A 24,163-nucleotide genomic window follows, 5' to 3' on the forward strand; every position below is an offset into this window, starting at 1 on the left:
TGTCTTGCATTGTTGATATTTGCAGTCTTTAAAGCCAGGTTTGCTTCGCTGTGACTTAGAGCAAATATGCTGCTACAGTGTACCATTTTTGTCTTTCTGTCATATTTATGTCATCTGCCTGAGGCTTGCTACAATGTTTCTTGTTTATCACATATTTACATTTCTGTAAATTGAGAAGCATTTGTTGAATGACAGGACATATTATTTCCAAGGTCATGACATATATTACGATGTCACAACAATCGATTGAAATCAAATGTTTATGATTTGTGAAGAGCACCTTGTTGAGGCCCCAAATTAATGTCTTTAGCTTATTACAGCTCGTGAACATTCTTGGTAAAATTTAATGGAGGCAAGAGATATATTCACACATACTTACAATTTGTTTATGTCATAAGTGTGTCTTTAGAAAATAGCCTTTAATTGTAAAGTTATAGTAGATTGAATGTTACTCAAAATATAGAAGTAATTTGCTTGTATTACCTGTGTTTTTAGGTTTTATTGGCATTGTTTTTATATCGTTAGATAATTTTTTTATATTTTTCTGGTGAGGATTACAGTATATATATTTTCACCCTCCAGGATGCCAGGATGGTCATTTTGGGGAGGATTGTTCTCAGGAGTGTCGATGTGAGAACAGTGGGGCCTGCAGTATTCTCACCGGGGTCAGTGTCTGTTCTGAAGGATGGATCGGCCCTAACTGTGGGCAGTCCTGCCCATCTGGTCGCTATGGTAGTAACTGTACTGGGTCTGCCAGTGTCTGAATGGAGGGAACTGTGACCCTATCACTGGCGAGTGTAAATGTCCACCAGGCTTTATGGGCAGGAAGTGTGCTGTGGGTGAGCTGCCCTTACTTTGTTACTGGTGTGGAGGATTTGAATCTTGTGAAAATAATATCAGAAATCCATCTTGATTTGTAGCAAATAATAATTATGTAAAGTAAAAGTTTGCATGTTTGTTTTAATTAAAATTCTTTAGGTAAAAAAGGTGGGTTATCTGCCCATTTTGCTTAGTGGAAAAAGTACAAAATATGCATACATTTATATGATAAGAACCCTCGCAAAGATTTGGTGGGGCAAGCAGTGACATGGACCATTCTATATAGAGCCATTGAAACTCCCACATTAAGACACATTTTGAAATAATCTAAAATACATGTACTAATTAAGACATTTTGTATTCTGTGCTTGTGCAGGATGCTCTGCTCTGTCATTTGGTCATAACTGTAAAGGGGAGTGCAGATGTGGGGAACATGGCCGCTGTGACCCGGTCACAGGAGCATGCCATTGTGATTTAGGGTGGATGGGAGAGGAGTGCAGTGAGAAATGCCCTGCTGGCAGATATGGACCTGGTTGCCGTCACACCTGTGCTTGTCAGAATGGGAGCGTCCTGTGACCCACTTAGTGGATGTTGTACATGTCAGAGAGGATTCTACGGCCAGTACTGCGAACTGAGTAAGAGTTACCTCCCAGAAATGACATTAAACCCCAAGCATCCATTCATTCTTGGATATTGAAAACCAACATCATACAGTTTGTCAAAAATATTCCCCTATTCTTATCTGTTGGTGTGAATGAATGAATGATCATGGCTTAAAGCACATCAACAATTTTCCAGCTATATCGTGGCAATGGGTGTGAATGGAACAGTTTTTAATGTAGCATGAAACACCCAGTAAACAAGAAAGTAAACAAATACATGTGTGTTGTTGTTTGCTTTCAGGCTGCCCTGAAGGAACACATGGCATTGTACTGTGACCAGAAATGTGACTGTACTAATGGTGCAAGGTGCGATCCCTCTACTGGCCAGTGTATATGTAAAGATGGTTTCATGGGAGATAACTGTAATAAAGGTGAGAGAAAATTATAAGAAAGTAAGAGTAACTGTAGCAAAGTGAGAGAAAAAAATGGAAAGTAGGGGAGAAGTATAACAAAGGTTAGAAAATGCAAGAAGTAATTGTAACAAAGGTGAGAATATGCAGGGACAAACGTCAAAGATAAGCGTAACAAAAGTGAGAGAAAACTATGAGAAAGTAAGAAATAACTAACAGTTGTGAAGAAAAAATGGAAGGGAAGGGAGAGGGGTGTAGCAAAGGTTAGAGAAAACAAGACATAACAGCAACAAAGGAGAGAATACACAGTGACAATCATCAAAGGTAACCGTAACGGTAACCGTAACAAAAGTAAAGGAAAACATTGAGAAATGAAGAGGTAAGAGTAACAAAGGTGATAATAAATTAACAGTGACAAAGAGATAACTGAGAGTAAACAATGGCAAAGTAAGAGGTAACTCTAACAGAGGTGTGAGAAAATGACAAAAATGAGAGATTATTGTACCAAGCACTGAAAATACTGACAATCATAGATTTAGCCAGAATTCTAAATGATGAGGTCTCACGAAAAATGGAACTAATGAGACCCTGTGCCAGTACTGTATATGGCTAGAACTTTATCAGACATGTCAATCCTTTGTGTCAAAAATTAGTTCAGACTTTGGCTGGCGAAGGTGAAAAGAACATTAATAGTAACAGCCTATTTTCTTGTCAGACACCGTGTGAGATATAACATAATGAACTTAATCAGTAGTGTTGTTTGTTAACTTTTGAACAGTAAGCTTTCCCTTGTGAAAAGTCTACTACAGTTTGCGAGCGTTATATGTACACATGTGGGGAGAAAATGTTTCAGTGTTGTTCATTTTTTTATTTTAGTTTGCCCATTGGGTTCCTTTGGGCGTAACTGCCGGGAGCGATGTGAGTGTGGTCAGTTTGCGTGTGACTCCCTGACAGGAGAGTGTCAGTGCCCCCCGGGCTTCAGAGGGGTCAGGTGTGCTACAGGTAAGAGCTGGGCTAAGATCACCCTCAGGAGAGACTTTTGGCCCTGGTATAACAATTGTAGTGCTGTGCAACAAAACTGGTGGAAAACCTTAGTTGGTGTTTCGTTACCTAGTTATGCCCTGTAAGTGATTTCCAGTTTGAACTTTCATCAAGAGATGTAGAATTATAAAGAGTATATGGCATTGAATTGTACATGCGTAAGACTTGAAAAAAAGCAAACCTTATTTTCTAGTTCTACACACTTATTCAGCATCATGATGTACATGTATAAGTAAAGGTAAAAGTTCAAGGTAATCTAAAAGCGAAAGCGAAAGTCTAATTTACCCTTTTCACAGTGGAGATATTAGTGTCACTGCTTACCTGTACTCTCTTCCTTCTCTTCAGCTTGCTCACCTGGGAGATACGGGCCGGGCTGCGACTACTTCTGCAGCTGCCATAACGGTGCGTCATGTGACCCAGTGACGGGAGCGTGTCAGTGTCTAGAGGGCTGGGTCGGCCCCAACTGCCAGTACAGGCAAAGCAGTAAGTCCACGCACGCTAACTATGGCAGCCATTTTGTTGGTGGATGTACATTTTGGATGGGTCCTTCTTGACGCCACAAATTAAGCATGTATAGTTTACTTAAGAGCATCTCTGGCACACTGCTAACTTTGGCCGGGCCACATGCACCAGCAATGTGTGCATGTAAAGTTCAGGTTAGGATGACAACAGTTCAGCTGTCTGGTAAAATTGGCCCCTATCTATGTTATTTTCATAAGTTTGAGGTAAAACTTGGCATTTAACATGACATTGATGTACATGCATGTTGAAGTTCACATACAATGTATATACTTCTGTAATTTTCATGAAGAGTAACAACTAAACCTGTAACTTTCTTACCCATATTTGTGAATTGGGAAAGCATACAGTTTGAAATTTGTTCACAAAAGTCATCACCGTAAAAAGATTTTTTTGTGGGTTTTTTTTTTTGTATTTGCAATCTGTTTGCATTGTTAATTTAAAGTTGACCTCTACATATGGCTGTAGCATTCCTCATCCTATTTTGATTTTCGTACAAGAACAAAATGGCTGCCTAAAACTTGTATTTCCTCTCATGAGAATCAAGTTAATAAGCATGGGACAAGTGGTTTATATATATATATATATATATATATATGTATATATATATATATATGTACATTATAGATATACATACAGCATTATGCTGCCTGCTGTGTGCTTGCATAAATATGAAATAATATAACTGTGTGGTATGATGGAATGAAAATTTTGCAACATGGTGTGTTTGAAGTGAATGTGTTTTGAAACATATATATATAGGAAATCTGCTTTTGATTATAATGCTTGGTAGAATTAATACTTTTTTTAATGTATAGAGAGGAGCCCAATAGTTACCTAGTAATTTATGATCTTGTCACGAGACGTGGAAATTTCCATTTGAAAAAGTACCAGTATTCCAATTATGCAGGATGCCTGGGCTTGTCTTTGGTGTGCAGATCATTCATTCTATTGCTTAACTGTTAAAAAAAAACTGTTGCTTCCCTGCAAGACCAGCCCTGATCCTCTTAACAGTGCAGGTGTTAAGGTCATTGGAAATATATCTGTTAAAGTTAGCATGATACTTTAAAATTAGGATTGCTTATTGTGACATAGCGTTGATTGTAAATACAGCTGCATATAGTTATGAAGCCTATGGTTCTCCGTTTCTTCTCAGACAAAATGTATAATTCATTGAAAATAATTTGGCAAAGACCAGTTTAACAGTGCCATGGCTTTGAGAAATTTTCATGACAAGCATCTCAGCCACACTGGGAAAAACTTTGTACAGGTGCACTTATCACTTTTAGTAATTTAAAAAAAAAATCATAATGAATGTCATTACAATGCAATTCCAAATTTTGTATTTCATAATATGCTAAGAAGTTTTGTGTGGAACATAAGGCTACTTTTTTTCTATATTGAGACATTTAGGCTTTTTTACGAGGCATGCATTTTGGGGTTATCAAATTCCTAAGGAAAAGTCTCAAGTATTGCAAATAGAGGAATGACTTTGTCTTTGATTGATGTTGGATGTGGTGACATCAAGTTTTATGCTTGTTTGTTTGTTCGTTTATTTATGCATATATTAGAAATGAAGAAATGGCCTGATGGATACATGTAAGACTTTATATAGCGTAGCTGTCTTTATTGACATGGTTTAAAAGATAATAACGGAATACCCAAGAATCACATCATACATATGCTGCCCGAGTGTCCGTGCTTAGTTTCAGCTACAGTTTGTCTGCACATTATCTGAACAACAATACAGAACATTTTTTGACTTGTATGTAGTTGGTGAGATACGCACCTTAATATAGGCATACATTTGTAATCTGTACACAGCCTGTCTGTCAATCTCACAAATGTCAGATCTGTTAGCTGCACACAGTCCTGAGTTGTCACAAACTAGATCTGAACAAAGGCCCTCCTCCAGCTTCTCAGGGGAACCTTCTGTAGCTAGAGAGGTCAGATGCAATATTTATATATGCAATACCGATCAGATGTGCTGGGAGAAGGTGGGTATAGATGTTTATTCAGATCAATTTAGCTTCAAGTGAGTAAAGGGAGGGACTACTATATATGACTTTTAGGAGATTCCCTATCTGCTGTTTCCTAAAGTGGCAGTTAGGAGCGCTCATCTTGGAAGCAATTAGTATTTGTCTCTTTGCGGAACGTTTTTGCTGATTCAGGCACGAAGTAAATACTAATACGGCAATCTCTTGAGTTAGGAAATGTTCTACCCTTATCAGGAGAGAAGTTTGTGTAGGCCTACTATTTAAAAGTGTAGGGAATATTGTATTTATTCATATATGTATTTTCAATTGATTTGTGTTAATTGAATTTTTTTGTTTATCTGTTGGCGATCAGCTTTATGGGCAAAGGAAACAGGAGTGCTTAGAGTAAATCAACGGTCTTTGCTAGGTATATTTGCATGACAAATTTCTTGAAAACATGAAACTGCAAGAGGAGATAGACTTAATAGAGCTATTAGTGTTCCAAAAATTTAGTAAGATAAGCAGTCCATCAAAGTAGTTAGTGACAAGTTTGAATGCAGATTTGAAATGCACCCCAATCAGATATCCATGGATGTCACGAGAAATGGCTGAGCAATAAGATCAGCGTCAACTGGGACATCTCATACAGTTTTTCAATAAATATGTTTGGATGTTGATGTGCTCTGGACTTGGGTTTAGTTCGGTGAATAGTCAGCTGTCAGGTTTAGGGCTGGAGGATCCATACAAGGAAACTACATCCATGTACTAGACATACCATGCAGTACATTGTACTTCCTTGGCTGACACAAACTGCACACTTCAGATTTGACCTTGTAACCCAAAGTTTGAGCACTGACCCTAAAGCATGTAGTATGATGTCTTGCTGGAATATCAAGACTTCAGAATTTAATCTTGTAACCCAAGGTTTGAGCATTGACCCTAAAGCATGTAGTATGATGTCTTGCTGGAATATCAAGACTTCAGAATTTGATCTTGTAACCCAAGGTTTGAGCATTGACCCTAAAGCGTGTAGTATGATGTCTTGCTGGAATATTAAGACTTCAGAATTTAATCTTGTAACCCAAGGTTTGAGCATTGACCCTAAAGCATGTAGTATGATGTCTTGCTGGAATATCAAGACTTCAGAATTTAATCTTGTAACCCAAGGTTTGAGCATTGACCCTAAAGCATGTAGTACGATGTCTTGCTGGAATATTAAGACTTCAGAATTTGATCTTGTAACCCAAGGTTTGAGCATTGACCCTAAAGCGTGTAGTATGATGTCTTGCTGGAATATTAAGACTTCAGAATTTAATCTTGTAACCCAAGGTTTGAGCATTGACCCTAAAGCGTGTAGTATGATGTCTTGCTGGAATATTAAGACTTCAGAATTTAATCTTGTAACCCAAGGTTTGAGCATTGACCCTAAAGCATGTAGTATGATGTCTTGCTGGAATATCAAGACTTCAGAATTTAATCTTGTAACCCAAGGTTTGAACATTGACCCTAAAGCGTGTAGTATGATGTCTTGCTGGAATATTAAGACTTCAGAATTTAATCTTGTAACCCAAGGTTTGAGCATTGACCCTAAAGCATGTAGTATGATGTCTTGCTGGAATATCAAGACTTCAGAATTTAATCTTGTAACCCAAGGTTTGAGCATTGACCCTAAAGCGTGTAGTATGATGTCTTGCTGGAATATTAAGACTTCAGAATTTAATCTTGTAACCCAAGGTTTGAGCATTGACCCTAAAGCATGTAGTATGATGTCTTGCTGGAATATCAAGACTTCAGAATTTAATCTTGTAACCCAAGGTTTGAACATTGACCCTAAAGCGTGTAGTATGATGTCTTGCTGGAATATTAAGACTTCAGAATTTAATCTTGTAACCCAAGGTTTGAGCATTGACCCTAAAGCATGTAGTATGATGTCTTGCTGGAATATCAAGACTTCAGAATTTAATCTTGTAACCCAAGTTTGAGCATTGGCCCTAAAGCATGTAGTATGATGTCTTGCTGGAATATTGGAATGAAATGAACCATTACGATGGTGAATTATTTTCTTTCTATGGAATGTATTATAATTAATGAATGAATTTGCATTATCCATTTATATGCATGTGTAAAATAAATGAACAAGGATTTTCTTCTTGCATTACAAATATTGTATTGTATGGTTTCATGAAAAATTTACTTCACTCATGTCAGTAAAACCAGACTGCTCAAAATCTTAAACATCATGCAAGTACTTGGGAGATCTACCTATGAGATTGCTCATGCAAACACTTTATAATTATCCTGCTAGTACTAGGAAGATTAACCAACCAGGTTTCTAATGCAAAACACTTATTTGTCATGCTAGTACTAAGACCAACATGTACCTACAAGATTGCTCATGAAAACACTTAATTATCATGTTAGTACTAGGAAGATGTACCCACAGATTGCTGACAAATAGTTCTAGCCATAATGTATCGTGCGAGAAAGTTGTTAAGGCTTTTTAATGCTTTCCTATCATATCTGCCTTGCTAGAGATTAGAGAAGCTTTTAGGAAAGATACCTTAGCGAGTGCAAATCATTAATACTGTTTGTACATTAAGTGCAAGTTGATGCTTGTACGTGCTTTGTAATATTTAAAACAAGATGCACATGAGTGTAACTTTGTCCTTTATTGAAAGATTTCAAACTTTTTAAGAATCAGTTTCGATTTACACATAGAATCATTTTTGTGCTGCCCATACATGACTAGTCTAATTGCCGAGCAAGTGTTAATCCTCATTTAAAATATGAGAAATTAAGTCATCAGTCATCAAATTAAAATTGAATAACTTTATCTTATAGCTCATGTCTGCTACAAACACTTAAGTTTATATCCAGTACTAGTCCAAGCTAACAGAGTGTGTTTGACTTTGTGCAGATCAACATGCTTATAACTTTTAAGCTGAAAGCTTGTTTTACTAATCCCGAGATTGATAAATCCCAGTCGTTAAGGACTTTGAGAATCTACATACCTGCACCGTTATATTTGTATGTTGATGGGATATTGAGCTGCATTAGAGAAATATCATCTGCAATTACATTTTTTTTTTAAATTATAGCGAACATTTAATTTTGCTACTAAGAATAAAATTATCTGTTTTGTTTTTCTTCATGTTATAGTAAACATTTGTGCCTTATTTTACATTACAACATGTAAAAGTAAAATCATCTGTAAGCTTGTGCATTTATTTTATTTTAATTACATTAATGTTATTTTGTTGTTTTACAATATTCTCAAATTAAGTCTTCTCTTTTGAAGTCTCTAAAAGACACAGCAAATCTCATGTGGTAAGTTTTGTAGTCAGTCATCGTAAAAACTATTCTTTTTATGGGATTTTTTTTATTGGATTTTGAACATAATTAAATATTTATTTATATACAATATATGAAAGTGCATTCAGATGGTGTTTGTATAGAATTTGTGGTAGAATTTGAACATTGAACAACTTGTTCCTTTCTATCACTTGATAGTACAGAATATTTTAGATCATTATAGTGTTCAAATTGAAAACTTACAACATACTTCTTAAAGGAATCCAAGTTTTGGTTCCACACATCTTCAGCACATCTGTACTGATACTATATGTACATGTGTATATGCCAGTTGATGCTGCCTAAGTTCTTGGTCTACAATTGTGGTGATTTCCGGGCTGCCTTTTCTGAAGACTTCAACCACCAGCATGAGAATATTTGAACCGCTCGTTCCTTACTGAACATCAGCTTGCCACTAGCCGGCAAAATACTTTCCGTGAATAAATAACATGTACACTCTGTGTCATCTCTGTTGGCAACTCAAATCTGCTAAACTTTATGGTTTGAAATTATCGGCTAAACCAATTTAAATTTTTTTCCTAAGAACTTAATCAAACATGACAAAGAAACCCTTGTTAAGTGGCCCTATAAGGCTGATGAATTGGTCAGAGTGAAGCAAAACATGTCACTTGGAAAATGCTAAAATTTAGTTGACATACATATTTATAAGTGTACAAAAGTGTCTGGTCAGCCATTTATATCGGTGTTAAAAACAAGTTGATTGGTTATTTAGACAGGTGTGGAAAACTGATTGGTCCTTTTTTATAAATGCACAAAATTATGTAGGTGTGGAAGATGGGTTGGTTTGTTATTTACATGTAGATAGGTTGGAGTACATGTTTAGACGTTAGGTTGAATATTAAAGGGAAAGTTAAGATGTACTTACAGTTATATTCCTTGCATTATAAGCAAGGAATAATGGCTGTGCTTGACTTGTGGGTCATCAGAGACATGTATGTGTAGGGTTCACTGCCATGGAAAAGCAGTCATTCTGTCAGCTGTTTGCTCACTCTGGTCCTCAGACATGAAACTCTTGACATTCCCCAGACTATATACGGGCCTATATAATTGACTGCATTTTTAGGAGTTTACTATTCATCAGTGCTGCCTTAAACCTCAGTGAAATAAGGGAGTGGGTTGTGGCCAAGTGGATAATGTATTTGCCAGCCAATTGCTAGTTTGTGGGACCTTGGTGACAATGAACAGTCAACTACACTTTTGTGACATGCTGTTTTCTGGGACCTTGGTGACAATGAGCAGTCAACTATGCTTTTGTGACATGGTATTTTGTGGGACCTTGGTGACAATGAGCAGTCAACTATGCTTTTGTGACATGGTGTTTTGTGGGACCTTGGTGACAATGAGCAGTCAATTATGCTTTTGTGACATGTTGTTTTGTGGGACCTTGGTCATAATGAGCAGTCAACTACACTTTTGTGACATGTTGTTCAAGAAGTTTTCTTGGAAGACCCTTTGTTTTCCACCAATATGATGTGCTTGTCTGTGCAGCACACATGGAAAAGTTTTTCAGTCTCTTGTCACAGGTCAGTGGTTTAAACCAGGTTTTTTGGCTTCGTCGGTCCATGAAAAGGACTGCCAACACGTGTCAAAAATTCTTGAGTTGGCATTAAACAATAATCCCATCATCGCTTCAGTCACTGAAATTAATTATTATGTTATTTGAAATTTGAAGATGGAATTCGTGGGTCCGCTTTAAGAACAGAAATTGGTTAATCAGCCAAGAAAGTATGTTCAGTTTGAATTGTCTGGAAATTTGAATCTGGTGTGTATGAACTCAACTTTGTTTCAAAGTGTGTTTAAACTTGTGTTTAAATGATGTCTTTATGATAATGATGTCTTTATGGTGATGATGTCATTATGCTGTGACTGTCAAGGGGGTTTCAGTATGCTGTCATTGGGCAAGTGTTGTGTCTGATGTCAGGACAGGGCAGGCTATTTCGTCAGGATGTTGCAACAGAAAAGAGTGTCATAACCAGGACGCTTGTTTCAGGATATGGTTACAGGGCAGGGCGTGATATCTGGGGTCAGTATGTTGTAACCATGTAGGGTGTCTTGTCTGGTGTCAGTATATTGTTACTGCGGCAGATGTCTTGTCTGGGGTGTCACTATACTGTGACTGGGTAGGTGTAATGTCTGATGTCAACACAGTAATGATTTGACAAAGCTGTAATTGTAAGTGAAGTTTAATGTGTATTAGTTATTCAGAATCTCGTAAAACTGTTAACCGGTTGTTTGTTTCTGTTTTCAGCCCGACCTGGTCCCAGACGGGGAGACGTTCCATGGGCTGAGAATTACAGCTGAGGAGGCGGAGGAGAATTTGCTCAATTGATGCTGTCGTAGATAGTCAACGTCTCTGTGTTGTTGTCAAAACTTTACATAACATTGATCTCCTTGGCCAGTCTCAGCTGCTGTGAGTCACTGCCAAATGTGGAAGAGTCCATAATTCTGAGGAAGAGTCCATAATTCTGTGGAAGAGTCGGCAAGGCTGTGGACATTAAATATAAAGGTTTTGCATCTGCAGGACATATAAAAGTCAGCTGGGGTGTAAATGCTTGCAGATCTTATACAATGTGGCTGATGTTCACAAGAAAAAGACGAGATATCAGATGTGCATACTTGATATCAGTGGTATCAAAGACTAGACTTCAAGTGCAAAGCAATGATATCGATTGTAAGGACTTCATGATGTATGCTACATGTAAAAGGACACTTTTAAATAAAAAGACTTGATATCGAATGTAAGGAAAGGGTATCAGATGTATACAATTGATATCCGTTGTAAAAACTCTGATATCAAATATATATGGCACGATACAAAATCCAGGGGCTTGATATCTGCAAAAAGAAAACTTTGTGATATCAACTGACTGTGAAGAATATATAACATGTTGAGTTTCAATTGTTTTGAAAAGAGTGGCTGTATTAATTTCAAGTTTTCTGGACAGTATGGCCAGAATTCCCGGAGCCTAAATGTGACAACATGATGTGAAGATGAAATCTTTCTCTCTGATTGGATCCTATAAGATGAGCTGTGAAATGAGAAGGCCAGTGATTGGATATGTAGATGTTACAGATTTTCTACTCCGTTAAGCATCTATTTGATTGATCAGTAGTTTAGCCAGTGGTAATGTGTAGATCATTCAGCCGATGAGAATGTAGACCTTTATAGTTCAACCCATCTCTAATGAGAACCTTTTTCTCTTTACACATTTTCATATTAATGTGACCTGTTAACTCTTCTTTAGCTGGTAACTAATTGTTTCTGTGTAATATTTCAGTTTTCCTCTACAAAGCATAGTTCACTCTTTTTTTTTTTATTTTTGTGAAAAGTTGGCCAATTTTCAGTGTTTCTTGACAATCCACTTTGATTGTTCATGATGATATGCACATGTTTTTTTGTACTTACATAGTGAGCGCACTATCTGTTGATATTGGTGAGCAATCTCCATGTTTACTCACAACGTGAGAGTTAAGCAGTCTGTAGTCGTGATAGTGGGTGTAACTCTAGTTGTCAGGGGTGAAGAATTATGACCATTCTTGATATAGTTATGCAAAAAAGAGGCTTCAGAGTTAACTTGAAGGTTTTGATTTCGAGAGAGAATAACAAATTTTATGTGACATTTTGGAGTGATTACATAATTTGTATCGTTATGATAACAGTAAAAATGTCAAGGTCGCACTGTGGTCAAGGTCATTAAGGTATAGAAGAAAAAAAGCGTTCATAATGGACAGATTAGTTGTGCTGCAGAAATTGTAATTTCTGAGGTATACATGTATGTGTGTTCTACAAAAGCAATGATAATATGTTCTTTACATGACGCTACATACGCTGTACTGTGCATGTGCATCAGTACAGTTGAGTGCAGCTTTCTGGCTGTTGTGTGATATTGTAATGCAGGCTGTCATAAGTCACCAGAAAGATGGACACAAGATAACTTGCTGATGATTTCTGTGAGGGGATTGTTCAGGAGTCAGGTGTAGACATTTGGTCAGTGTTTGCAAGGTGGCTTCTCAGTATCATGTCTTGCTTTTCAGTGTGTCAACTACTTTCATGACGACATTGTAGTCAGGTGTAGACTTTTGGTCAGTGTTAACAGAGTGACTTCTCAGTATCATGTCTTGCTTTCCAGTGTGTCAGCTGTTCTCATGATGACACTGTGGCTTGGTGTAGGCATTTGATCAGTGTTTACAAAGTGACTTCTCAGTATCGTGTCTTGCTTTCCAATGTGTCGGCTGTTCTTATGATGACACTGTGGTCTGGTGTAGGCATTTGATCAGTGTTTATAAAGTGACTTCTCAGTATCATGTCTTGCTTTCCAGTGTGTCAGGTGTTCTCATGATGACACTGTGGTCTGGCGTAGACATTTGATCAGTGTTTACAAAGTGACTTCTCAGTATCGTGTCTTGCTTTCCAGTGTGTCAGGTGTTCTCATGATGACACTGTGGTCTGGCGTAGACATTTGATCAGTGTTTACAAAGTGACTTCTCAGTATCGTGTCTTGCTTTCCAGTGTGTCCGCTGTTCTCATGATGATACTTAGGTCTGGTGTAGACAAGTGACCTGTCAGCATCTGTCTCGGTTTCCAGTATATCAACTTCAGTTCTCTTCATTATGACACTGCCACTGAATTGTTTATTTAAAATATGTTGGTATTGTAATAACATCCTGTATTAAATGTTTATTGGTTATTGCTCTGTTTTAATATATATACATGTACCCATATGTTGAAATGTGTTACACATTCTGCGATGTCTCAGTCCGTATATATATATATATATCTTAATGTGCAGTTCTGACTCATAATTTTGTAATGTACTTTCAATTCTTGATGTTTGTGTAACAGTCTTTTTGAAGGAAATTTTTAATGCATTATTGAGCTTTTTACTGTCACTTTTATGTTTCTTTTTTTCATTTTTTTTTTGTACTGATTTTTGTTACGTAAACATTTACAAGTATAATAATGTAAAGAAATACATTTCCCAGCCAAGTTTAAATGGTTCTGTGTGATGATTCTTGACAGTGTTCCATTAATGGGGTCTGTGTAAAATTAATAGTCAAAATTTGAAGTCAGTTGAAACAAACTAAGGCAATTGATTGTTCCTTTTGACAGAAGATCTGTAACTTCAGGTATACATCAGGCTTTCTTACGTAGGAAGTTTCCAAGGTGATGATCAAGTTTGTAAACAGGGTGATGGTGAAGTTTGTAAACATTTATACATCTGAAATTTGTTTACGTCTCAGAAAGTCTGATTCCACTGATATAGTTATTTGGAAAGTACCCTGTGGTTTGAGCTTTCATGAAAAGCCAGTGTATAAGTATTTTAGGTTGAGCCAATTTTTCTGATTTGCTAAAATTTTGTTTTCTAAGCTTGTGAAAATAAACTTGGCTCCTAAAATATTGTTTATGAATTTATTTTACCCTCAGGTTTGTGTGCCAATAACATTGCCTATAAATGAGATATTCCCCATTTTTTTTCTCCTTTATTTTTGTTTGTGCAGGACATTTTTCTCACATTCACACTTTTCTGCAGGACAGTTTCTCACGTTCACATTACCTCACATGATCTAAACAGCACCACCATACAGTCCAGTATTTACTTTGTGATATTTACTGTTGTGGAAATTTAATTAGGCAACCAAGACATAATTGTAATCTGTCAATGAAGGGCTTGGTGCCTGTGGACTACACTAATAGTTAACAAAGCCTTGTAATGCATGGAATGTTGGGTCAACATTTCTGTGTTGTTATCATTATATAAGGATGAGGCGACATGAATACACACTGGCAGCTCCTTGTTACTTATGTACAACTGTGCACCAGTCTACTGGACGCTGTATAGCGCCTTATTACTTATGTACAGCTATGTACCAGTCTACTGGACGCTGCATAGCGCCTTATTACTTATGCACAACTGTGCACCAGTCTACTGGATGTTGCATAGCTCCTTATTACTTATGTACAACTGTGCACCAGTCTACTGGACGCTGCATAGCTCCTCATTACTTATGTACAGCTATGTACCAGTCTACTGGACGCTGCATAGCACCTTATTACTTATGTACAGCTATGTACCAGTCTACTGGACGCTGCATAGCTCCTCATTACTTATGTACAGCTATGTACCAGTCTACTGGATGCTGCATAGCTCCTCATTACTTATGTACAGCTATGTACCAGTCTACTGGATGCTGCATAGCTCCTCATTACTTATGTACGGCTATGTACCAGTCTACTGGGCGCTGCATAGCTCCTCATTACTTATGTACAGCTATGTACCAGTCTACTGGACGCTGCATAGCGCCTTATTACTTATGTACAACTGTGCACCAGTCTACTGGATGCTTCATAGCTCCTCATTACTTATGTACAACTATGTACCAGTCTACTGGACGCTGCATAGCGCCTTATTACTTATGCACAACTGTGTACCAGCCTACTGGATGCTGCATAGCTCCTTGTTACTTATGTACAACTGTGCACCAGTCTACTGGATGCTGCATAGCTCCTCATTACTTATGTACAGCTATGTACCAGTCGACTGGACGCTGCATAGCTCCTCATTACTTATGCACAACTGTGTACCAGTCTACTGGATGCTGCATATCTCCTCATTACTTATGCACAATTGTGTACCAGTCTACTGGATGCTGCATAGCTCCTCATTACTTATGCACAACTGTGTACCAGTCTACTGGATGCTGCATAGCTCCTTATTACTTATGTACAACTGTGTACCAGTCTACTGGACGCTGCATTATATTAACTACACCATATCAAGAGTGAAACTGCACCGTTGGAATTTCATCATTTTGGACAAAAACAATTTCAGCTAAACATAAACCATATAAAACATCTTTTTCTTGACAAATGCATGAAAGCAGCATTAATTTAAAGACTTGAGAACACAATGGAGTAAGCATTTGTTGAGCCATTTCCAATACAACCTACACATTTAGCATAATGTGCTGATTATTGTAGCATCAGATATTATGTTACCCATACATTTAAAAAAAAAAAAAAATCATTTTTGCTTTACTAATGTGATCATGCATGTTCCTCGCACCAGTTTATAAAGAGTGCTTTTTTTCAATGGCAAACTCGCATTATGTATGCAAGTAACATGCACTCTTGTGATACCAGTGACCCGGATAGAATACTCCATATCCAGATGTAAGCTAAGCTGTCAGGAATACACTTCCACTCAAAAACAGACCCTCCCCCCCCCCCCAAAAAAAACACCCACCTATTAGCTCTGCCAGGAGGAGACCTTTACATGAGAATTTGGCAATATTGCAATTTTTTGATATCTACCTCTGAGAGAACTTAGCATAACATTTCACTCTTTGTTAACATTGACTTTCATTTTTGTTTAAATTAAATAATTTTGTGTAATATTTAGTTAGCTAATTTCAATGCATGCACATCTGTACATGTATTTACCATATTTGTATTTGTCCAAATGTGATTCATTTGTAGCTTTTATATTTATTTTTACTCTTCTGTTATTTTTTTTTTTTTTTTTGTGGCTATGCAGACATGTAGTTCAACTTTAATTATAACAAGCTGAAGACTTGTAACTTTTGAACCAGTACTAGAATGTTATGATTCCCGGATGTATAAGGGTGTAAAATAGCATCTCAGTATCAATGCATTATCCTATTGGTGTGTCAGTATGTTGAAACGAGAAACGTATTTCTCTGCTGTATACCAAATTGAGTTGGAATTTAAACACTTTGTTGATGCTTGGATGTCCATCAACATATATTAGTAAATGTCACCTGCTACACTTGTGATATTTTAACTTTTAAACAACTTCAGTTTACAGTTGTCCAGCCAGCATTAATTTCAGTTCATCAGTTTTTAAATTTGTACATACTGTTACAGAAAGTAACACAGCCATGGTGTATTGTACTTGTGTGACAAAGCATTCAAGAGAAATATTTAATTTGTAAGCTTATGACATAAAGGAGTACTGGATTATCACCAGACCTTAGTGAGGATATTCCTCTGCAACTTAGGACAAAGGAGTGATGGATTTTCACCCCACAGCCTGTAGGGTACATCTCGGCCACCCAACAGCCTGTAGGGTACATCTCGGCCACCCAGCAGACAGTAGTCTATATGTACATGTGGTACATGTGCCTTGTAGTTGCCGGCTCTTCTAATCTGCAGCACTACGTTTAACACTGTAGCAAATACCGGCTGAGCAGATGTGCACTTAGATCACTCAGTTCGTTTATATATATATATATATATATATATATATATATATGCATGTAATAAATGGTCCTGTAGTTTGACCTGTAGACCAGGTTGCTTTGTTTAATTGTGACGTGCCAAGTTTTAATTGTGTTGTCCAGAGGCTTATTGTATCAATGCAGTTTATAGAACGCTACACCAAGCATGCTTAACGTCGATGGCGCCTGGTGCAAATTGTGACTGCGTTGTTAAGTAGTCTCTGGGTGTTCTTGTATTGGTCAATATTGTTCTGTTGTAAATATGGAGGAGTAATTAAAAAAAACTCATCAAACCAAACTATATGTTTGACTTTTAATTTTACTTACTGGAGACATTTGTAACTCAATGGACATATTTTTACGAAGACATTATGTATGTGGTAACAAAGGTTGAATAATGACAGTCATATTTATCATACATACATATCCATATCACTCGCATAATTAGACATCATTCATAATCCACCTTTGCCAGTCAAAATCAGGACATTCATTTGATCTCCCTTTTACCTGGCTTATCAAAAAATGGTCCATGAGCACTGTGGAAAGAGGTAAATTCTACCATGAACCTGGATTTTAAGTTCTTATCACAGACATACATGTCATTAAAAGAAGAACTCAGAATGTCATATGTACTGTAACAAGAAGTTGCAAAACTACACGACTCCAAAGATATGAAAAGGAGCAAAAGCAAGATGTTTGTTGGGGGTTGCCATATTGTTTGGCTACACGTGTGTATCTGTGGCCCGTCAGCTAACGAGAAGGCAACAAACACAAAACTTACACAACGTCCTGCATTAGCTAAAATGTGGCTCATTTTATATCACTGCTACCACTAAACCAGTTTGAGCTTTGGGACACAAGGAAAATGGTAACAGGTCGCTGTTGGAATAACGTGTGAGGATTTTACAGGAAGAAAATGTCTGTTTATCAAGTTTTGTAAGAAGCAAAAGTGGAGACAGTTTTTATGTTATCTAATACCGCTTCCTGTGTCACAACCTGACCCTGTTAATCTCAACATTGTTCAAGATTTCTGTATAAAATTTGGTAGTGGTAGCAATGAAGTAAAGTGATTACAGAAAGCGGCACATGCGCTGTAAGCTGTATGGCAGAATGATCGGTGAATAAGGTCATGTCCCATGATATGAAGAGCGCAGGGTCCAACTACACGACAGCGCCCATGTACTCTCATTCTTCAACCTTTTTCAACCCCATATCTCTGCTACCAATATTTTGAAACATTCTGAGAGAACTAGAGGATGTAGAGAAATAATCTGCACAGTTGTATGAAGCTTGCATCTTTAGTGACACAAACAAATGGTTTTTAGCCTCATTTTCAGAATAATTGTATGCATAAATTCCACTGAAAAAAGTGTTTTAGAGATTGAAAAAGTTGAAGATTTACAGTGTTTGTACTAATAATTAGGCAAGGGTACAGGACTTCCCTATGCAATGAAATTATATATGAGAAACCTTATGAATTTCAACATCAATGATAGCTTTCTTTCAAGTGCATATCAACTGAACATTATTATGGGGAGGGTGTGGATGTGGGGCTGAGGCAGCTGAACTACTGTCCCATTCAAATCCATTATTTCAGTGGAACTAAAACATCCCCCACCCGCTCTCTATGATTTGTTATTTATGTATTTATTTGATTTGTGTTTTATGGTACGCCGTACTCAAGAATGTTTCACTTAGAAGACAGCGTTATGGTTAAAGGGAACCTGGCAGAGCCCAAAGGAAACCTGCGACCAATCACAGTTTGCTGGAAGGCCTTCCCACGTACGACCAGAGAGGACGCTGATATTAGCTGAACTTGAACTCACAGCAATCACACAGCATTGGCTCCTAAGTCATCGCGCCCTGCTGGCATGCTAACCACCTTACCCACGCAGGCCCCCTCTCTAATTTGAAAAGAGACAAAATGATGCCCTTGAATATTCACAAGGTCACGGGACAACCTTATGTAGACCAACTAATAAACAGCACAGGATATGAAATATAAAAGGCACTAACAAGTAGTCCAAGAGGGGTATTGTATTGTATCTATTTACAAAAGAAGAAACTATATACATCCTCCTTAATAATAATTATTTTCACTTTGAAGGCATACAATATACAAATGAACAATAGGCAGGGGATTACATGTATATGCAAGATGTAATTTGTCGCTGTGTATTCAACACCAAATGCTAGGCAAATGGGCAAAATGACAAACGTGTTAAGACTAATGCGTTCCATATGATGAAGACAAAAGTTTATGAAGTATCATGTTCACCACCTTTAATAGCATCTGATCCATGAATTGGTATTAGCACATGACACTCCACACATATACAGTACTCATTTAACTTCACACGTGTATGTATTTTGGGTACCGCGTATGAATGACAGCTCTCACCATAACATGGCTGCAGTACTGCAGAAGTGCTGTTAAGCCACAATCACTTGTTCACTGCTGACAGCACCCTAGCCAGATGTTTTACAGCCTTCAACCCTCTCAGGACTGACTCTGGCTGTCATAGATGTAACAGTTGTAACTGAAAGAAGCCAGTCAGTGTTGAGAATTAACATAAGTATGATACTGAACCCTGTGCCCACCCAACAACATACAAAATCTTCTGTCATTCATACACTGTTCATGACCCATCGAATTCCAGATGGACATTCATCACTGTAACATGTACCATAATACTCACCACTCTTAACAAAATATAGTATAATATTGCACAAAAAATTTAAATTCGCGAACCTCCTCATCCATTCATTCAAGTCTTAAATAATCATTCTAAGATTTCCTTGGGCCAATCAAATCTCACATATCAATATGGCGCAGCCTTTCACCATTCTCAACCAATCAAATATCACAATTCACTGACTGGATGTCCAATCTTTCACTCATCCTTCGGCCAATCAAATCTCAGATGCTACTTGTGCCTGATGTTTCACCGTCATCCTCCACCAATCAAATCAGATATTACTTATACCGACTCTTTCTATCTGTTCAAGAGCAGCCTGTAAATTGGTCTCAAACAGGTCGCATCTGAAAGTAAACAACAAATACAATTACAGCTGTATATACAGCTTTACATTCTTATTCGTAATAGGGTTCAGTGATCGTAATTAAGAAGTCAAGGCATCTTCACATATAACATTTAAAAGTTATGTGTAGATGCCTTAACTCCTTCATTACTAACAAATACAATGTTAAGTATTCAATGTGTACACATCAGCCAAGATATGCAAAAAAATGATCCACAAAAATGAGGCTATTTGATAAAAGCAACTTCCCCTATATGTGAGGTGTAGAGTTAATTTCCTTGGCTTCTGCCCAGTGTTCACAAACCCACAGTCCTCCTCCCCTGGCTCACCATCACAAACCCATAGTCCTCCTCCCCTGGCTCACCATCACAAACCCATAGTCCTCCTCCCCTGGCATGCATGCATATGTAAGGGAAACAATGCTGAGTACAACGTATAAAACCAATAAATTAAACAAATGGCACAAATTCCTTTATAAACCTCAGTGAATACATTACCTTATGGGCATATCCATGGAGTAAAATGGATTTTTGAGAGCAAAGTCTGAGTAGACTTCATAGATCTTCTTCAGCAGGGCATCCACAGCTGTTTGTCTGGGATCTGCCACCACAATAAACTTAATTCCTGTCCACAGAACAGACATGCAATGAGACATAAACAGAAAAGCCATTAGTCATATATTTATGATGAAGAAGTTACTCCAGGTTTGAATCTGATCCCCACTTTTCTCCACTCAAGAAAAGTATGATATACTCAACAAAAACATAAATGTTTGTGAATGAAAGGCAATGTAACTTCAAGACATAAGACATGTCATATCTGTCTAAGAGTCTATATCATACGGCACTAACATATTCTTCATAATCGCTGGTTTACATGAACAGTTAGAATAAAACCCTAACTGAGTTAAACTGACAGGAAGCCACATTTCATTGGTTACCTATGGCCATTTGCCAGATATCACACTGTCACTCTCTGTGCTGTACGTCTTCAATTTATTTATTTATTTGATTGGTGTTTTACGCCGTACTCAAGAATATTTCACTTATACGACGGCGGCCAGCATTATGGTGGGTGGAAACCGGGCAGAGCCCGGGGGAAACCCACGACCATCCGCAGGTTGCTGGCAGACCTTCCCACTTACGGCCGGAGAGGAAGCCAGCATGAGCTGGACTTGAACTCACAGCGACCGCATTGGTGAGAGGCTCCTGGGTCATTACGCTGCGCTAGCGCGCTAACCGACTGAGCCACGGAGGCCCCCTGTACGTCTTTAATTATATTATATATATCTACATAGATATATATAAGCTCTAAATTGTACACATGTATATTGCATGCACTCATGACTCGGTTAGATTTCATAACAAAAAGAATTTTATCCTTGAGTGCTTACAGTGAAAGGCACACTCCACGAGATATGATGGAATTCTCTTGTCAGAATGTGAGTGCACGTCATTTATAGCCAAACAATTATTAAGCTTCAGTCACACAATCATTCATTCATTCAGTCACCCACCTGTGAGAGTCTGAAAACAGTGAAGATTGAAGGTGTCTGTTTCCAGCAGTTCTATACCTGAAGATCGCGGTTCTGGTGACAGTTGTGAGCCAATGGCAAATAATCTGCAGACATGAGAAAGTGTGTCAGATTCCAGTGGAGTCAGCACACCAGAAACAATGCTACAGTGAGAGATGAATACAGCACAAACAGGGATGGATACAGGGTCTCATTGTGTTGGTCAGATGGGCTCTTTCCAAAAAATTAAATGGGCACAAATTTGCAAACACCAAAGGATTTCTTTTCTAAAAAATGAAATGTTTGTATTTTTCAATTCATTGTAGGACTAACTCCTTGTTAGATGACAGTGACATACATTTCATAATATGCACAGAAATAGTTTAACATAGCTGAGAATGCATTTCCAAGCAAAATCTATGGCCTCCAGTCCCCTGGCCGTTTTGGTCTGAACTGTCTGCAGACCCTGAGCAATGAGGTGTTTTGCTTCAATATCACTCTTGTTGCTTTTGCTGAGGCTTTCAAGCAGGAAATTTGTCAGGTACTTCGTAAGACAGAGATTTGCCAGTTTCTCTAACCACAAACCTGACTGCCAACCCATATGTGAAACATTATTTGAATTAATTAACATCAATCAAACAAATAGATTAGTTAGGAATGTTTGGTGTGAATAAAGATGAATTAAGATTGAGACTAAGGTCGCTTTATGCGGTTTTCAACAACTGTGAAATTTATCACTGTGAAATGACATGTGTGCTGACAGATTTCAGCAAGACCAAAGAAGAACACGTTTATCCTATGAAACATTAGTAGAAACACAAAATCCCAGTAAGTGAAATTTTGAAAACTTCTGTATTTTCTATGTAACATGAAAGAAAATTGGGTTACTCACGAGTGAAACATACTGGCTAGCATGATTCTTTCATTTGTGGTCAGTTTGGTGCGGCCAAACTTGATGTTGATTGGATAGTTTTCTTCCATTGCCAGCATTTCAAGGATATCTCTGCCGTCTTTCAACATCCTTCCTTCTGCTGGCACTCCATTAATAGCTAAAACAGCATGGCCCACTAGAAAAGAAAACAAAATATTAATCAGAATTTGCAAAACCTCTAACACATGTCAGCTATATTAGAAACGGCTAACCACCAAAATAATAGAACCCTTACCATGCAGAAAACTGAAACAGCAACTATATAATACTTATTTTAGATGAAAAACAGAGAATATTTTAATTTTGATGCTACGACTGCAAGCACACTTGCATTTGTCTTTTCTTTTGGTGACTACCTTTTTCTTTTCTTTTAGGGATAATCATCATTATTCGGCATCACTAGTTGCAATGAATGATCCAATCATGTACACAAAAAATTTCCCTTTTGTGTCACAACATATCTCAGCCATCAAAAGTATACTAATGCTGATGTCACAAAAGCTGTGATCATATTCACTGAAAAGTAAACACACACACACACACACAAATAAAGTAGAAGACCTTACAATTGCTGTTAAGGTCTGACACTGCATGCATTGTCCTATAGTCCATTGTCCTAATAATCCTTGTCACTGATAGGTAAAGTAGACTTCAAGAAATTTATCAAGACAATCATCTTCCTTGTTACTTTTGGTATAGATAATTTTTTTTTTTTTTTTTTGGTTGTTGATATATAATGATTAAGAATTTCTGTGTACTATATGCTGCATGTGATGTAAACAGTTCTTGCACAACAAAGCAGGAACACAGAAGAGCTGATGAAGACTTGTTCATAAAAATGTTGTTCAAACTGGATTTATCAGGCAATAGGAAGACAGGAAAGAAAGACAATTCATAATTTCACTGGAGGTGAAAACAAACAAATTTAACCCATGTGAGAAAGGCAATATGGAAGGTTTTCGCATATAAACTGGTAAAAAAAAATAGCATATCTACTGTCAGTTTTTTGTTGGAAAGTTCGGACTACCAACTCAGATGCTTAGTGTGAAAAGCTTATTCTTGCATAAAAAGAAGTCGTATTTTCTGCCACGTGATATAAACAACAACCTCTGCTTAACAAAATCGGTTACAATGTTCAGTAACAGCCTAATTGACAGTGAAGTTAGGTTCACTGGTGTAAAAAGTAAATTAACTGAATATTATCGATAACTGGACACCACATGATAATTTACCTTTCACACCATCTCTTTCACCAAAGGCAACAACGATTTTATCGTCAAATATTTTGAGGACTAACTCCAATGGGTACCCAAAGACCTTTTCCACTTCGGGTCTGGAACTGTTGTTATCATAATGATAAATCAAGCCTCCAGCTTTGTTGATAATGTATACACTGTAGATTGTCATTTTCAAGGATTGACGTGTTGTTGTTGTTAGCCTGGGTGGATTTTTAGGTCAATACAAAACTTTAATTTGGTTGCAGGATTTGAAGCGATATAAAGAACGAAACACCACGGCGTACATTTTAGGTTAAATCTTCATTTGTAGTTTTCTTGCTCGTTAATGGCGATATCGGCGTGTAAAACGTCTTTCCACACAGATATTTTTTTCCACGTTTTCTAATACATTTTCACATTTTTTCACCAGTCTTCTTTTTACTAATTTTCGTCCATGAAACCCCAAAGCACTTCAAGAGC

At 37.4% G+C, this 24,163-nt stretch overlaps 2 protein-coding genes across 3 annotated transcripts; one reads left to right on the forward strand and one right to left on the reverse strand.

Moving 5' to 3' along the window:
- Window positions 1–691: 691 nt before the first annotated feature.
- LOC135475120 (multiple epidermal growth factor-like domains protein 10) lies at window positions 692–14,734 on the forward strand. The gene is given in 9 exon segments (XM_064754872.1): window positions 692–839; window positions 1,196–1,380; window positions 1,382–1,454; window positions 1,723–1,745; window positions 1,747–1,852; window positions 2,708–2,833; window positions 3,218–3,355; window positions 8,666–8,694; window positions 10,988–14,734. Coding segments are annotated over 9 exon segments (783 nt in total). The 5' UTR covers window positions 692–817; the 3' UTR covers window positions 11,069–14,734.
- Window positions 14,735–17,003: 2,269 nt separating this feature from the next.
- Window positions 17,004–23,896, reverse strand: LOC135474696 (trafficking protein particle complex subunit 4-like). Of its 2 annotated transcripts, XR_010444999.1 has the most exons (6): window positions 23,699–23,896; window positions 22,428–22,602; window positions 21,539–21,642; window positions 20,520–20,646; window positions 19,382–20,023; window positions 17,004–18,884 (listed from the first exon to the last, which is right to left on the reverse strand). XR_010444999.1 is itself a non-coding variant. In XM_064754253.1 (5 exons), the coding sequence occupies exons 1-5, from the start codon at window positions 23,871–23,873 to the stop codon at window positions 19,951–19,953; spliced, it is 654 nt and encodes a 217-aa protein (XP_064610323.1). In that variant the 5' UTR covers window positions 23,874–23,896; the 3' UTR covers window positions 17,004–19,950. The 2 variants fall into 2 exon arrangements, 1 of the variants encoding a protein (XP_064610323.1); XM_064754253.1 differs by having other exon boundaries at window positions 17,004–20,023.
- Window positions 23,897–24,163: the final 267 nt, after the last annotated feature.

This window comes from Liolophura sinensis, chromosome 9 (assembly GCF_032854445.1).
Source record: "Liolophura sinensis isolate JHLJ2023 chromosome 9, CUHK_Ljap_v2, whole genome shotgun sequence".
Taxonomy (NCBI): Eukaryota; Metazoa; Mollusca; class Polyplacophora; order Chitonida; family Chitonidae; genus Liolophura; species Liolophura sinensis.